This window comes from Petaurus breviceps, unplaced genomic scaffold, assembly GCF_028583685.1.
Source record: "Petaurus breviceps papuanus isolate PSGF00001 unplaced genomic scaffold, PetGlider_PUasm1.0 37, whole genome shotgun sequence".
NCBI classification, from domain to species: Eukaryota; Metazoa; Chordata; class Mammalia; order Diprotodontia; family Petauridae; genus Petaurus; species Petaurus breviceps.
This window is the reverse complement of record NW_027186296.1, coordinates 52,567,116-52,581,826: the sequence shown is the minus strand read 5'-3', so window position 1 is coordinate 52,581,826 and position 14,711 is coordinate 52,567,116. Positions and strand designations below refer to the sequence as shown.

The window sequence follows — 14,711 nt, the reverse complement described above, 5'->3', positions numbered from 1 at the left end:
TCAGTGGGGGAGAGGGGATGAGAAGTGGTAAATAGGGCAAAGGGAAAAAATGAGACACAGGAATGCACTAAATAAATGCCAAGGGAATTTGGAATCCCCATGCATAGGGGTAAAATGCCATGGCTTTTTAAAAATTTATAGTCTGCTTTGACCTCCAGATCTTTCTTTCCTAACTTTTCTAGAGGCATGGATAGAAGGGATCATCAAACTCTAAAATGACAATCAATAGCATTTCTGCAACCTGGAGTTTTAAATAGAGGATTCTTATACAGAGTGTGTGATGGTGGCAGTGGCAGCAGCAGCAGCGGGTGGTGGGGATGGAGGGGGGGAGGGGGAGTGTGCTGTGGTGGGAAATAAAATGCTAATTGTGAACCAGCAAGGGCTGTTCTTTATTTATTTGTCAAAGCAAGAAACAGAATTGCATTCTTAAGTGAAGATGATGCAATGATCAATCACAGCCGGACCCTGCTCCGGGGGAGAAAGACTAGCCCTGTTCTCTGGGTTTGTTTACTTCCCATGGGCATTGTTTTTCTTGCTTGTGTCAGATAGCTTATTGAGCACAGCTAATCAATGTTTCCGCTGACAAGAAAATTGGAACTGTTATTCAGGAAGCAAGCGTTCAAAAGCAAATTTCCCACTTAAGTACTGTTTGATGCTGGGACCCATCCTTTTAGAGTAGCCCCATGAAAATGACCTGAAACTACCCGGAATGCAACAGGTTGTGGCAAGTATGCCCATCTCAACATGATAGGTGTTGGGAACAAATCTTCCCATGTGATTTCATGTTCTTCTCCCTCAGATTCTGGAGCTGCTGGGGAAAGTAAAAAATTGCAGAACTCTGGCTTTTAGGAATATCTTTTGATGCTTTATGGGGAAATCTATCCTTGGAATATTAAAACTGAAAAAAAGTTTTGTCTTTTGAGTCTGGGTCCACCTCAGGTCTTGAATGCCTAGAATAGGAACAAGACCTGCAGCTTTACTGGTATAGGGATCCCCCAGGCAAGGAAACCTCCTTTGCCAATTCAGGTCAGCACCTTCTGGGCAACTTAAAAGTGCTGGAGAGCTGCTTAGGGCACTGAGAAGCCAAATGACTTACCAGGCTTCACACAGCCAATGTATTTCAGAGGTAGGAATTGAACCTAGGTCTTTCTGGCTTCCAGGTAAGTTTTCTAGCCACAACTATGTGACCTCTCTAGGACAATTAAGTCAGTGATATGGAAGGCACATATCGTAATAGATCAGAAAAGTTACAGGGAAAATTCAGCATAAGTACCAACCCCATCATCCCAAGAGAGAATTAAAATTGTCCTTACCTGCTGAGAAATATCACAAGGGATACATCAACCTGCTCTTGGTAATATCTCTGAAAGGATAATATACATTGTACCTCAAAGCACTGGTATTGAAAGAGACCTTATGTACATTCTGCCACATCATTGGAGACATTTAAAAAAATAACAGTCATAAATCCCCTATACTCCCTGCCTCTTCTTGTCAGGCTCCCCCTCCTCCTACCTCCATATTTTTTTTTTCAAGTACTTGCCAGTCTGGCCATCCAAACAATACAATAATAGAATGTCAGGATGACCTGGTTCCCAGGCTGGCCTAGACCTTCCATCTACTGGACCCAGGTCAGTTTGGACCTTCTATCTAACTGAACCTGGTCATTTAAAAAGTTAAGTCCACATTGGAGCAGAAGAATAATTTCCCCCTCTATCATTCCAGCCCAAATAGAGTTATTGCCATATAATGGAAACCTGGAACTTTTTCTTCCATGTCATGCAGTAATACACCCTCAGAAGGCTGGGGGAAGAATCATTGAAAGAAAAAAAGATCTATGGTTCAAAATGGGAAAGAGAAGGGGAAAAAAGACTTATCCATGGATTAAAATAGAGTCAATCCTCCATGAAGAAAACAAAGTTTGACCTTATCATCTCCCTCCCAAACTGCTCAGCAGAACTCCAAAGAAGATGCAAAGAGCCCTTATCAAAGGTCCAGCATAATTTCTAGAAAAAGTGGAAACAGGGTTGGACAGGAAAAATAACTGAACCCTCTTATAAGTACAGTTCCTTTCAGGGGTCCACAGTGAGGGCACTGACTAATACTCCTCTTTTCAGTGACTAAGGCAAGTTATTGACTCTGGTTTCCAATTAGTTTTTAGTTTGTCTTTCCATGACCCTTTATTACATATGATTTTTATTGCATCATGATCTGAGAATGATGCATTTAATATTTCTGCCTTTCTGCACTGAATTGTGAGGTTTTTCTGTCCTAGTACATGGTTGATTTTTGTGTATGTGCCATGTACTGCTGAGAAGAAGGTATATTCCTTTTTATCCCCATTCAATTTTCTGCAGAGATCTATCATACCCACCCTCTCTAAAATTCTATTCACCTCCTTAATTTCTTTCTTGTTTATTTTGAGGTTGGATTTATCAAGTTCAGAGAGGGGGAGATTAAGGTCCCCATTAGTATAGTTTTGCTATCTATTTCTTCCTCTAATTCCCCTACATTCTCCTCTAGGAATTTGGATGCTATACCACTTGGTGCATATATGTTAAGTAATGATATTGCTTCATTCTCGATGGTGCCCCTTAGCAGGATATAGTTTTCTTCCTTATCTCTTTTAATTAGATCAATTTTTGCTTTTGCTTTATCTAAGATAAGGATTACTACCCCTGCTTTTTTAACTTTAACTGATGCATGATATATTTTACTCTAGCCTTTTACCTTTACCCTGTGTGTATCCCTTTATTTCAGATATATTTCTTGTAAATGGCATATTGTAGGATTATGGATTTTAATCCATTCTGCTATCGCCCTCCGTTTTATGGGAGAGTTCATTCCATTCATGTTCACAGTTATGATTACTATGTGTCTCTTTCCCTCCATCCTATTCCCTCCCCTGTTTATCTTATATTTTTCTCCACTTCTCCCTTCCCCTCCTTAAGAATTTTCCTTTTGACCACTGCCTCCCTCAGTACTCCCTTCTTACCAGCCCCCCTCCCTTTTTCTCCCCTTCCCCCTTACTTCTTCCCTCCCTTCTAACCCTCCTCACTTTCGTAGCCCTTCCCCCCTCCTACTGCCTGTAGGATATTTTTATACTTAATGTAGTATGTTATTTCTTCTTTGCACCAAAAGTGACAGGAACAAATCTCATGCAAAGCTCCTCTTCCTCCCCTCTTTCCCTCTATTATGATATGTTTTATGTCTCTTCTCCATAGAGTCCTATGCTTAACTGGTTGTGTTATTCCCTCCTTGCACCAGAACCAATGAGGGAAAAGCCCATATAATGCTCATCTCCCTCCTTTCTTTCCCTCTGCTATATTGTTTTTATGCCTCTTTGTGTAGCATAATTTACCCTTTTCCACTTCATTCTTTCCTCTTCTTCCATTGCAGTCCCTTTGTAGCCCTTAATAAGGTTTTTTTTTTATCATCATTTTGTGTAATTTATACTCATACTTTCTACTTGTCTATAAACGATTTGCTCTTATTAAATACTGGGGTATGTGTGTGTGTGTTTTCCTTGTTTACCTTTATATGTCTCTCTTGGGTCTTGTAATTGGAGGTTGAATTTTCCATTGAGCTCTGGCTTTTTCATCAGGAAAGTCTGGAAATCTGTTATATTGTTGAATGACCATCTTCTTGCCTGGAAGAATATGTTCAGTTTTGCTGGGTAGGTGATCCTTGGTTGTAACCCAAGCTCTTTTGCCTTGTGAAAAATTGCATTCCACTTCCTCCGATCTTTCAGTGTAGAGGCTGCCAGATACTGTGCGAGCCTCTCTGTGATGCCAAAATATTTGAATTGTTTCTTTCTGGCTGCTTGAAGTATTTTCTCATTTACCTGGTAAGTTCTGGAGTTTGGCCACAACATTTCAAGAACTTTTCAATTTGGGATCTCTTTCAGGATGTGACTGGTGGATTCTCTTGATTTCTATTTTACCCTCTGGTTCTTGTATCTCAGGGCAGTTTTCCTTGATGAGCTCTTGGAAGATGTTGTCCAGGCTCATTTTTTCATCATGATTTTCTGATAGGCTATGATTTTCAGATTATCTCACCTGGATCTATTTTCCAGGTCAGTTATTTTTCCATTGAAATATGATGTTTTGTTTGACTAATTCTTGTTTCCTCATAGAGTTATTCGCTTCAATTTGGTTGATTCTAGTTTTTAGCGAATTATTTTCCTCAGATAGTTTTTGGAGCTCCTTTTTCATATCACACATTTTTCTTTTTAAGGAGCTGTTTTCTTCATTGTAATGTTTTTCTAATATTGCAATTTTTATTTTAAAAGAATTATTCATCTTATCTTCTATCTCTCTAATTTGGTTTTCAAAGTTCCTTTTGACCTTATCTAGAAATGCCTTCTGTGCTTGAGACCAATTCCCTGTTAAGGCTTCAGCTGTGGGTGTGGAGTCAATACTGTCTTCCTCTAAATTTGGTTCCTCCCTCTCATGATAGTAGGACTCCAGAGTCTTTGTCTTTGCAGTCTGCTTTCTACCCATTTTGAGGCAGGGCCTAGCAACGTCCTTCCTCTAAGGTTCTCAAGCCTTTACTGTTTAAAGTTTTGCCCTGGGGCAAGAGTTACTATGTTTTCAGGGTCAGAGGTGGGGATTGGAGCAGCTGGGGTTCACTCTGCCGTCCTGTCCCTGGAAGTCCAGATAGGGGCTTTTTAAATTTCTGGGCTGTGGATTGGTAGTCCCACAAGTAGTTGCTGCCCCTGCCAGGGGCCCTGCATTTGATTCTTACCCTGCTTCGTCCAGTCCCAGCCCTGTGGTGATAGGCCTGGCAGTGGCCCTTGTGGTTGGTGGGTCAACTTGCCGCCATGTTGATCAGGCCTTGTCCAGGCCTCTGTCTGCTTGCTGCAGTGTTAGCCTCCGGGCCTCTGTCTAAAGTATCTGACTCTGGGACTTAGTTTCCTCATGTGGAAAATAAGAAATTGGAGTAGATACTCTTTAAAGACCCTTCCAGCTCTAAACTGAGGTCATGATAAAATGATCCATCAGGGACCTTAGATGTGATCCCTTCCATTTTCAATGATAACAAGCATCTTAGCCCGTGAATTCCTATTCCTGTGACTTATCTTCCACAGCACAGAGGCAAGTTATGAGTTGTACTCACCAGGATTAAATATTCCCAGTTGACCAAGGCACTCAAATGAACAAATTCCTATAGTTACAGAGGTCTTCAAATTCCAGGTATAGTTACCTGAAAAACCACTGTGGCAACAGTTTAAGGCAGTAATGGGTGGTGGTGGTGGTGATTGTGGTGGTGGTGCCACTGCTTGGTGAAGCAGATAAAGTGCTGTACCTGGAGTCAGGGAAGACTCATCTTCCTGAGTTCAAATCTGGCCTCAAACTCTTACTAGCTGTGTGACTTTGGCCAAGTCACTTAACTCTGTTTGCCTCAGTTTGTTCATCTGTAAAATGAGCTAAAGAAGGAAATGGCAAACCACTCCAGTATCTTGGCCAAGAAATCCTCCAAATGGGGTCACAAAGAGTCAAATACGACTGAATAATAATAACAAGTTTTTGAATGAAGATAGTGTCCTTGTGAGTTGAAAGAAGAGGATGGGTGTGAGGGCTGGTATGAATGTTGAATCAACAAGACTTGACAATTGAGTAGATGGGGAGGAGGAAGAGATAATAGGGAAAAGTCAAGGATTACAGGGGTTGCCAACTTGAGTTATTGGGAATTTAGTGGAGTCCTCAATGGGAAAAGGGGAATTTTAGGGAGGGGTGGAGCTTGAGGAAAGTTTTGTTTTGAGTATAGTGATGTTGAAATACCTCTGGGACATACAAGTGGCAATGTGAGCCTGAAACTCTAGGGAGAAATTAGAATCAGATATATAGATTTGGGACTCATCTGCATATGGATAAGTGAACCCATGGGAGTTGATGAGGTCACCATGAGAGGAGACAAAGAGAAGAAAAGTGAACCCAGGACAAAACTGGAAGATGAATACCTGCACTTGAGGGCTAGAGATGGTGACAGTCTAGCAAAGAAAAGGAAAAAGGAAAAAGTAGCATAACAGAGAAGAAGGGAACAGGATATACAAAAGGAGAACTGCATCATAGAAGTGCTAAGAAAGATGAGGAAAAAGAAACAGTTCCATCCTTGTATATTTTTTAAACTAAGGTTAACTCTTTAACGCCATTTGCAAAACCCCACACCATGTCAGCAGCCACCTAATTTGTTTCTTTCTTACAGGAACTCTCTAATTTGGGTCTGGGCAAAGATGTGATGGTTCAGATTCTGCAGCTGCCTGTGGCTTACAAGAAAACAAAGGAGGAAGTCGTCAAAATTTGGGAAATCCTTCAACCCCAAGTAAATGATTGTTTTTCTATGTGACAGCTAATTTTCCACCCTCATGTAAAATGAGATAGCAGTATGCTGAAACCTTGTTGTAGAATGGAACTGTTTAAAGAGAGTTGAAGCTCCTTGAGGACAGGAACTGTTCTGTTTCTGTTTTTCTATCCCTAGCATTTAGCATAATACTTGACACATAGTAAGTGCTCAATAAATGTTTATGGGATTTAGATTTTGGAACACTGTTAGCTACATTGTGGAATTGGGTATGTGTGGGATGGGGGTGTGTGGGGGGTAATCTTAGGCTGATCACTGTATGTAGAGTTCAGAAACATCTAAGGCAGCTCAACCTACTATAATACACTGTGACACCATGAATTCCCCAAATAATAGTATTTTAATGATACTCTAGTATATAACTTTTAAGTTTAAGCTGAAATACTGATGTGAAAAATTCATTCCAGAGCATTTTTTTAATGAGCAAGAAGGGGAAAAGGAAGGAAAAGGAGGGGATAATTGAAGCATATCCCATCTAACACCCAAGAAAAATGGTAGCCTGTTTGAGGGCAAATGACTAATATGTTCAAGAGAAATACTCACATAAGGAAAGCTGCGGAACTGGCTTTGGAGTCAGGACTAGCTGAGTTTTATCATCTGACACATACTAGCTGTGTGATCATGGATAACTTTTTTTTTAACCCCTCAATTCCCTCAGCAATTCTCTATACAAAGTTATAGATGATTTGCTGATCTGTATCAGTGGATATAGGTCTCCTCATAGATTAAATCATAGGAAAAAATCACCACCTTTCCCTCAAAAAGGAAAAAAAATTGTGACTTAAAACAAGAGGCAAAACAATATTTTGATTCTTGTGAATGCCACCATGATAAGCCAACTCTGCATCTAAAACAAGAAGATAAAAGGATTGTTCCCCTATGCTTATAGAATGACCTTCTTGGTATAGCACATACACACTTTTCAGATACATGCTTTTCAGCTCTTTTAAGATCTGAGCTTTCAAGGCAAGTGCCTCACTTGCCTTACTCCACACTGTCATAGTTCAGTTTGTGCACAATTATGTTTTCTTAGGATACAGTTAATCAAATATCAAGATAGTGATCTATAATATTGGGGCAGCAGATGACAAGGCTGTCATCAACTGGGCTGAAATTAGTATGTATGTGTGGGCTAAGGAGTTGTCCCTCCTTCATTTGCACTCGCTGAGTTCAATAACCTCTAAATGTAATTATTTGGAAAGTTAGTATAAAAAAAGAAAAATGAGGAGGAAGAAATTATTGTTTAAAAAAATGCTAAAACATATTAAAGGAAAAACACACACATATAGACACTTTTAAAGAAGTGACAACTATTTTTCAAAGTGGAGAAATAATCAACTCAGATAAATTTTCAACAAGATTTTATTAGGTTTTCACTAACTTCCATAAATAAAACTTCATAAAAAATGACTTAAGATTCCACAGAAATGCTAAACTTTTCCTGTGTAGTCTACCAAGGGATTTATTCTCAAGCCGATAGGCAGTTAGTTACTATTTAAGAAAATGTTGAAATATGAATGGCTTTTAAAATTAAAGCCCAGAATTTGAGCAATTACTTATTTAGTTAAAAAAAAAAACAAAATGAGGTCACTGTGTTTTATGTTTATAGTGGGCATGACAGTGGGAGAAATATAGTACACTATCATATAGCCTGTGAATTTTAAAATAAAACTAAAACTTCAGAGTGCATGGCCTAGATGTTTTATACCTTTGAACTTGGATCTCACTTACAAGTTTAGAACTCCTGCAATATTTTGTAAACACATCCAACCTTTAATTTTCAATCATTGACTCTTTTTTTCCCCTCTCCCTTCCCACCTAAGCAGTTCACTGTCCATGTTGGCGTTGCTTCATCTTCCAAAGCAATCATCCTAGAACAGTGTGGAAGGAACCGAGGTTATAGAGATACAGATATTTGTGGTTTTTCACCAGAAGGTGGTGTCTGCCTGTCAGATGGTCCAGATGTGATTGAATCTACTATCAGCATGAAGGCAGTTTGCAAAAACATCTCTGTCAATGGAATCCAGGTTCTCTTTTCCAGAGATGCAGGCAGGTAAATCCTTTATAGGTCATTCACTGATCAGTTAAGGGATCAGTGAAGAAAACTCTGAATTTCTCCTTTACTCATCTGTCAATAATTTATTTCCTCCATTTTGTAGAGAAGAGTAGGATAGGAGCTGGATACCTACAACTTTTTTTTGACATAGGAAAATCACTGTTGAAGAAATTCCTTCTTCCAATACAGATCCAGCACCTTCTCTGCAATATATAATCTTAGAGACTCTCTATCCAATCTAAAAATTTAAAAATGAGCTGAACAACCACATTCTCCCACTTTCAGAGCTCTATGCTCAATGTTGCTTTTTAGTACTGGTTAGTGCAATCATATTTCAAATCAATAAAGTTATCATAAAAATGGAAGAGAGACTCTACAGTACTGAGGGCAGTAATAATAAAAATAATAGTTAACATTTGTATGTCAAGCACTGGGAATTGAGATGAAACTTGGAATCAAAGACCTCAGTTCAAATCCTACCTTTGACTTGAACACTGGCTGTGTGACCCTAGACAAGTCATTTAATCTCAAAGTGCTTTCAGGCAAGGATCTAAGACTATGAGAGGTTTTTTTGTTTTTGTTTTTCCTGGGAAAACAGCTTCTGTTCACAAATCTGGTCCAAAAAACCCCAAAACCCAAAACCCTTTATAGAGCTTTAAGCTGTGTAAAATACATCACAAACATTCTCTCTTTTTAAAATTAGACAACAGTTAGTCAACAAACACATATTAAATAAACCCTCACTATGTGCCAATCACTATGGGAAATCAATGGAGATACAGAAAATGGCCAAAAAAAAAAAAAAAAAAGAAAAAGAACTTGTATTTCATCAGGGTTGACAACATGTAAATTACAGGGTAGATACAATATACATACTGAGCAGATGGGGAAGAATGAGGGAAGGAGGACAAATTTATAGATAGACCTTAGGGAGTGGTGAGTATATCTATAGCTCTGGGTTCAGAATCACAGAGATGGAGTGAGAATAAAAGGGTGAGAGTATGTTAACCAGTAAGCAGTAAATACGGAAAGAGTATTAGTGACTGAAGAGAGGTCCATTGAAGGAAGCAGGACATTTGGACTGTAAAGATCCTTCCCAGAAGTTTGACCTGGTTGTAGATGGTGATGCCTCCCACTGTGATATCCCAAGAAACCTGTCTCAGAGAAGGCAGGAAGGAGTAGGAAGAAATACAGGAGTTTGGTCAAGAGGTGAAGGTGTTTTATTTTCCCTGGAGAAGCCCCCAGGGGGCAGGAAATAGAATAGGTTTGCTAGACATGGTCTTGGGGCAGGTCTTACTACCCGTGTTTCCCCGATAATAAGACCTATCCCGAAAATAAGCCCTCCTCTTACTGTGTAAGATTCCTCTAAAATAAGCCCTCCCCCGAAAATAAGCCCTATTGAGATTGCTACTGTAGTGAAGGTGATCCCCTGCGCTACATGCTACATTACGGTACCCTCTGTATGCACCGCCCCCCCCACCCCCCCCCGTGAAACGCACGCCGCGCTCGAGCTGCATCCAATGAGAGCTGCAGCAGTGAGTGCGTCATCCTGTTCTTCCCCAGTGATTTGCTTGCTGGTGCCATTGAGAGCAGTGCCGCGGAGGAGAGCTGAGGCAGGACAACATAAGCCCTCCCCTGAAAATAAGCCCTCTGGTGTTTTTCTTTCCGAAAAAAAATAAGACAGTGTCTTATTATTGGGGAAACACGGTAAAGAAGAACATGGGCAATGAACCTCAGGGTGCTGTGCTTTAGAAAAGGTCCCAACTTGAAGCCAGAGGGCACGTGGGCAGCAGGGGTTATTTGAGCCTTACAACAATCCTATGAGGTAGGAGTTATATTAATTTTTGGAGAGGCTAAAGTTACTTGACTAGGGTTACACTGTAGTAGAGTGTTAGAAAACGCATTTGAACCTAGGTCTTCCTGATTCCAAAGTAAGTGATTTTTCCACTATACTAATATATGATCAATTTTTTCATTGTACTCCTGACATGAGTAAGCAAGGGAAGGATTGGTGAACATTTTGTTGGCATTCAACATGTCATGAGCCCAAAAGACTTTTATTATTTTTAACTTGTTTTCAAGATGGTGTGTAAAACATTAAGTCAATACATTCTAGATAGTTAGAGGAGAAAGGAACCTTATAGACCAGTCTGTTCCACTCTGTCATTATTAGGAGCAATATTCTAAGACCATGTAGGCTAGGTAAGTTTTTCCTTCAAAGGTATTGAAACCATCATCAAGGCTTAATTGGCTCAGGTAACTAATGACTCCAGCTGTTGACTTAGCTTCCTGGTGGTAAAGAGACAAGGAATCAATGGCTCTTCCCTCAGGCTGACAAGAAACTCAGACCCAGAAAAATGTTTTCAGATCTTTAGAAAGTATGAGTAGGTATAGTGGAATGCTCAGCTTATGGAACTGTCAGAAAACTCGGGACCTCCTGTCACCACCACCACCTTATATCCGGGCAAAGCCACTGAAGGCCATGAGACAAGTTTGTTTTGAATCTAGGAACTGGAAAAAATTTACTATTTAACCTACATTTGCTTGTTTCAGATGGCAAATATTTTTGTCTGTTTTTTTTTCATGTGCACACCCAAAGAAGTGGGAGGAAGACAAGCAGGATTTAGAGCTACACTGTGGCCTGCTCTAAAACCTACCCTCACAAACCTGCGATTCTCCCCTCTGTGGGAAAGATTTAATTCATTTGCTGTAACTGCACTAGGCGGCTTTAGAATATCTGTGAGGGCAAAAAACCCACATGATTTTGCCCACTTTCCCTTCCTGAGGAAGCTGATTTTGGGGGTGGGGAGTAGCAGGAGATTAGGGAAGGGCAAGTGATCCTTCTCATCTAAGAGGTCAAGGTCCGTTAGGTCAAAGAATCTGCAAAAGATCAAGCCCAACCCAAACTGAAACCAAATGAGACAACAAATGAAAGTGGGAAAAAAAAAGAGGTTTCTCTAGTCATAATAGGGAAAGGAAAGTGAGCGAGGATATAATACTAGATCATCTGGGTGAAGTCTCCCCTTTTCTGTGTTATCCATAGAGGACCTACAGTGAGAAACATTGAGGAAAGAGCTGCTTTTTTACCACTAGGAAACTAAGTCAACAGCTAGAGTCACTAGAGCCCGACTAAGTCTTGATGATGATTGCAATACCTTTTATGGAAGAACTACCCTCACCTCCATGGGATACCTAGAATACTGCTTCTAGCCCACAAACTCCTATAGAGCTGTTATTGACTTGGGAGTACAGGGCAGGGAAGAAGCTAGAGCACGGGACAGTTAGTACCTTTGTAGAGTCAGGTATGGTTTGCATTGGTCTTTGGAGGAAAAATTAGCTTTCCATCTCTTTCTCCCCTGACTTTCACTTTCCCTTTCCTTCCCACACATACAAACACAAACACCCTTCATCTCCCTGTCCTTGTCCCTCTCCCCCTCCTACACACACACACAAGCACACACTCCTTTCCCTTCTTCTCCCTGTCTTCCCACCCCTCCTGTCTCTCCTCTAGTCCCAGTGGCTGTTAGAGCCCAAAGGAGCTAGGGAAAAACAATTATGTCAGCTGGGACAGAAAGAAGCAGGAGAGAGTCAGAGCTAAGCCCAGAGAAACCCAGTAAGTACTCAAACATCCATAACTTAATATCAATTCTCATCTTGATGCATTCTCATTTTTACTATTTAACAAAAGAATTCTTGAAAATACCAGGTAGCAGGCTGAAATTTCTAAGCTCTGTTGTTTTCCTGATACTTTGCCATCTAGAAAAGGGGTGTTTAGTCAGAGGCTATTCTGTGAAGTTTGGATTTAGTCAAAGGGCCTCACTTTGGAAGCTAGAGGGCCACATGTGACCTCAAGGCTGCAGGTTCCCTACCCCTGCTCTAGAACAACATCTGTGAACTTCAGATCTTTCATGTATGAAATGGAGAAAGCATCCCATGCACTGACTGCCTTACAAGATTGCTGTAAGAATTAAATGAATTAATTAAATTATATTTAATAAAATTAAATGAAATAGGGGGAGGCTAGTGGAGCAGTCAATAGACCACCAGCCCTGGAAGGAGGACCTGAGTTTGAATCTGACCTCAAATACTTAACACAAAAACTAGCTGTGTGACCCTGGGCAAGTCACTTAACCCCAATTGCCCTACATTCCCTCCTCTCCCCAAAAAATAAATAAAAGAATTAAATGAAATAATTGCAAGCTGGTTGAAAAACTAAACAAACACAGCATGTGCTAATGTAAGGTATTACTGACCATGGGTATGAACTCATTTGCCATTTTAATTGGACAAGTCATTTTACCTTTTGAGTCTTAGGCTTCCACTTCCACAAAATGATCTCTCAGGTTCCTTCTGCTCTAACATTCTGTCATTCAAGCTGTTTTATGAATCTATTGAACCTAGAAAATGACAGAGCACAGCAAAGTGAGTAAAGCTCTATTTTCTTGGTATCAGATAAACATTCCCCTCTTGGTTCCTCTAGGATTCAACTCCTACCTGTTCCCTCCATGTCTGTCACTAGAAGTACATTTTAGAGACTTTTTTTTTTTAGTTCATCCCATTGTGGGGAGGGCTCCCCTCTCCTTCCACCCCCACCTTGGACTAAAATTTGTTTCCTGAAAACAATTTTTAAGGGAGCTTCCCACAAATCCTCTTCATTTGCAGCCTGACTTACAGATAAACAACTTCTTCCCTATCTGACTTTCATGACAATTGAGATGAATTTGATTCTTACCATGATATTTCTGTGTGATTACAGATATGTCTGCGATTATACCTACTATTTGTCTCTGCATTATGGAAATGGCTGTGCTGCTTTCATTCATGTCCCTCCACTATCCAATTTGCTAACAGCCGACCTTCTAGGAAGAGCATTGCAAATCATTATCCAAGAGATGTTAAAACAGTTTGGAAAGGCCAGAGAATAAAGCATGACTTACAGAAAACTCAGATAATCACTGTGTTATATGCCAAAAGAAACCAAAGGAGGAGAGAAACCTTCAGGGAAAAAAAAAATTGAATGCTGAAATCCTGCTAAGAGTTTGACTGCACTTTTGAAAGATTTTTTTTTTAATTCTTGTAAAATGGTGTTTACAGAGAACGAACTATGAATCAACCCAATGAAAACACAAGGGATTATATTCCTATAAGAAAAAGATGAACAGTAGAAGACAGAAATTTTACAAGGGATTGACTAGCTTCAAGTGCAATTTCTTTAATAATATAATGATATCCAAGTAATTTCTTTTCTGAGAGATTACAGAGTACACAATCCTGACCACAGATGACTGCAACGCACAGCCTGCTACGTGGGGGCAAAGCCAAGCAGTGGTTAAAGAATATGTTCTTGACTTGCCTACATGGTGATATCCATTGTGATGGGTCTGATGAACATGGTTGTATTTATCATTAAGGAAAGATGTGGTTGTAATTTCCATTTTCTTCTGTTCTGTTGCATTTCCTACTCTAGCCCCTGGAGAGAACTCGATTTCTGGATCATCAGGAATCTCTTGAAAAGAATACAGGATTAGGTCCTCTAGTCATAGGACCTGGGTTCTTGTCTTAATTCTGCCATTAGTTAGCTATATGAATTTGAGCATATCAATTCTCTTGGGTCCTCAGTTTTTTCTTCATCTTTGCACTAGGTGGTCTTCATAATCTCATTCATTCATTCAATAGGAAGGAAGGAAAAGAAGGAAACATGCATTTATTAAGCATTTATGATGTGCCAGGAATTGTACCAAGCACTTTACTAATATCTCGTTTGACCCTCACAACAACCCTGGGAGATAGGTGCTATCATTATTACCATTTTACAATCAAGGGAACAAGCATATTGAAATTCAGTGACTTGCCCAGGGTCATACAGCTACTAAGTGTCTGAGACTGGATTTGAACTCAGGTCTTCCTGATTCTATCACTCTACCCATTGCACCACATAGTCTCAACAGCCACTCTCTTATTAGTTATTAGGAAACATAGATAAAATGGGGCAGCTAGGTCACACAATGGATGGAGTGTTAGGCCTGGAGTCAGGAAGACCTGAGTTCAAATCTGGCCTCAGATATTTACTAGCTGTGTGACTCTGGGCAAGTCATTTAACCCTGGTTGCCTTAGTTTCCTCATGTATAAAATGAAATGGCAAACCCTTGCAGTATCTTTGCCAAGAAAACCCCAAATGGGGTCATGAAAAGTCAGACATTACTGAACAACAACAACAAAACTGAGACAACGAGTCTGATCTCAGAGAGCCCAAGGTTCAGTGTGTGTGTGTGTGTGTGTGTGTGTGTGTGTG

The 14,711-nt window shown here is 40.1% G+C and overlaps 1 protein-coding gene and 1 long non-coding RNA gene across 3 annotated transcripts in view; one reads left to right on the top strand and one right to left on the bottom strand.

The window, feature by feature from the left end:
* LOC138168554 (uncharacterized) overlaps positions 1–3,930 on the bottom strand; it is a 56,248-nt gene extending 52,318 nt beyond the window's left edge. Inside the window, exons 1-3 of one of the 2 annotated variants that reach the window (XR_011170131.1) lie at positions 3,535–3,929; positions 1,314–1,363; positions 386–808 (exon numbers count right to left, since the gene is read on the bottom strand). This is a non-coding gene — a long non-coding RNA (uncharacterized lncRNA). Of the gene's footprint in view, positions 1–385; positions 809–1,313; positions 1,364–3,534 lie in introns of those variants that run through there. The other variant, XR_011170132.1, reaches the window with a different exon arrangement.
* The window catches only part of PGPEP1L (pyroglutamyl-peptidase I like), a 91,967-nt gene extending 78,501 nt beyond the window's left edge, over positions 1–13,466 (top strand). The window contains exons 3-5 of the mRNA XM_069097525.1: positions 6,208–6,324; positions 8,190–8,416; positions 13,176–13,466. Of these exons, the coding sequence (XP_068953626.1) occupies positions 6,208–6,324; positions 8,190–8,416; positions 13,176–13,344 (513 nt within the window). The 3' untranslated portion in view covers positions 13,345–13,466. The remainder of the gene's footprint in view (positions 1–6,207; positions 6,325–8,189; positions 8,417–13,175) is intronic.
* The last annotated feature ends 1,245 nt before the right edge of the window (positions 13,467–14,711 follow it).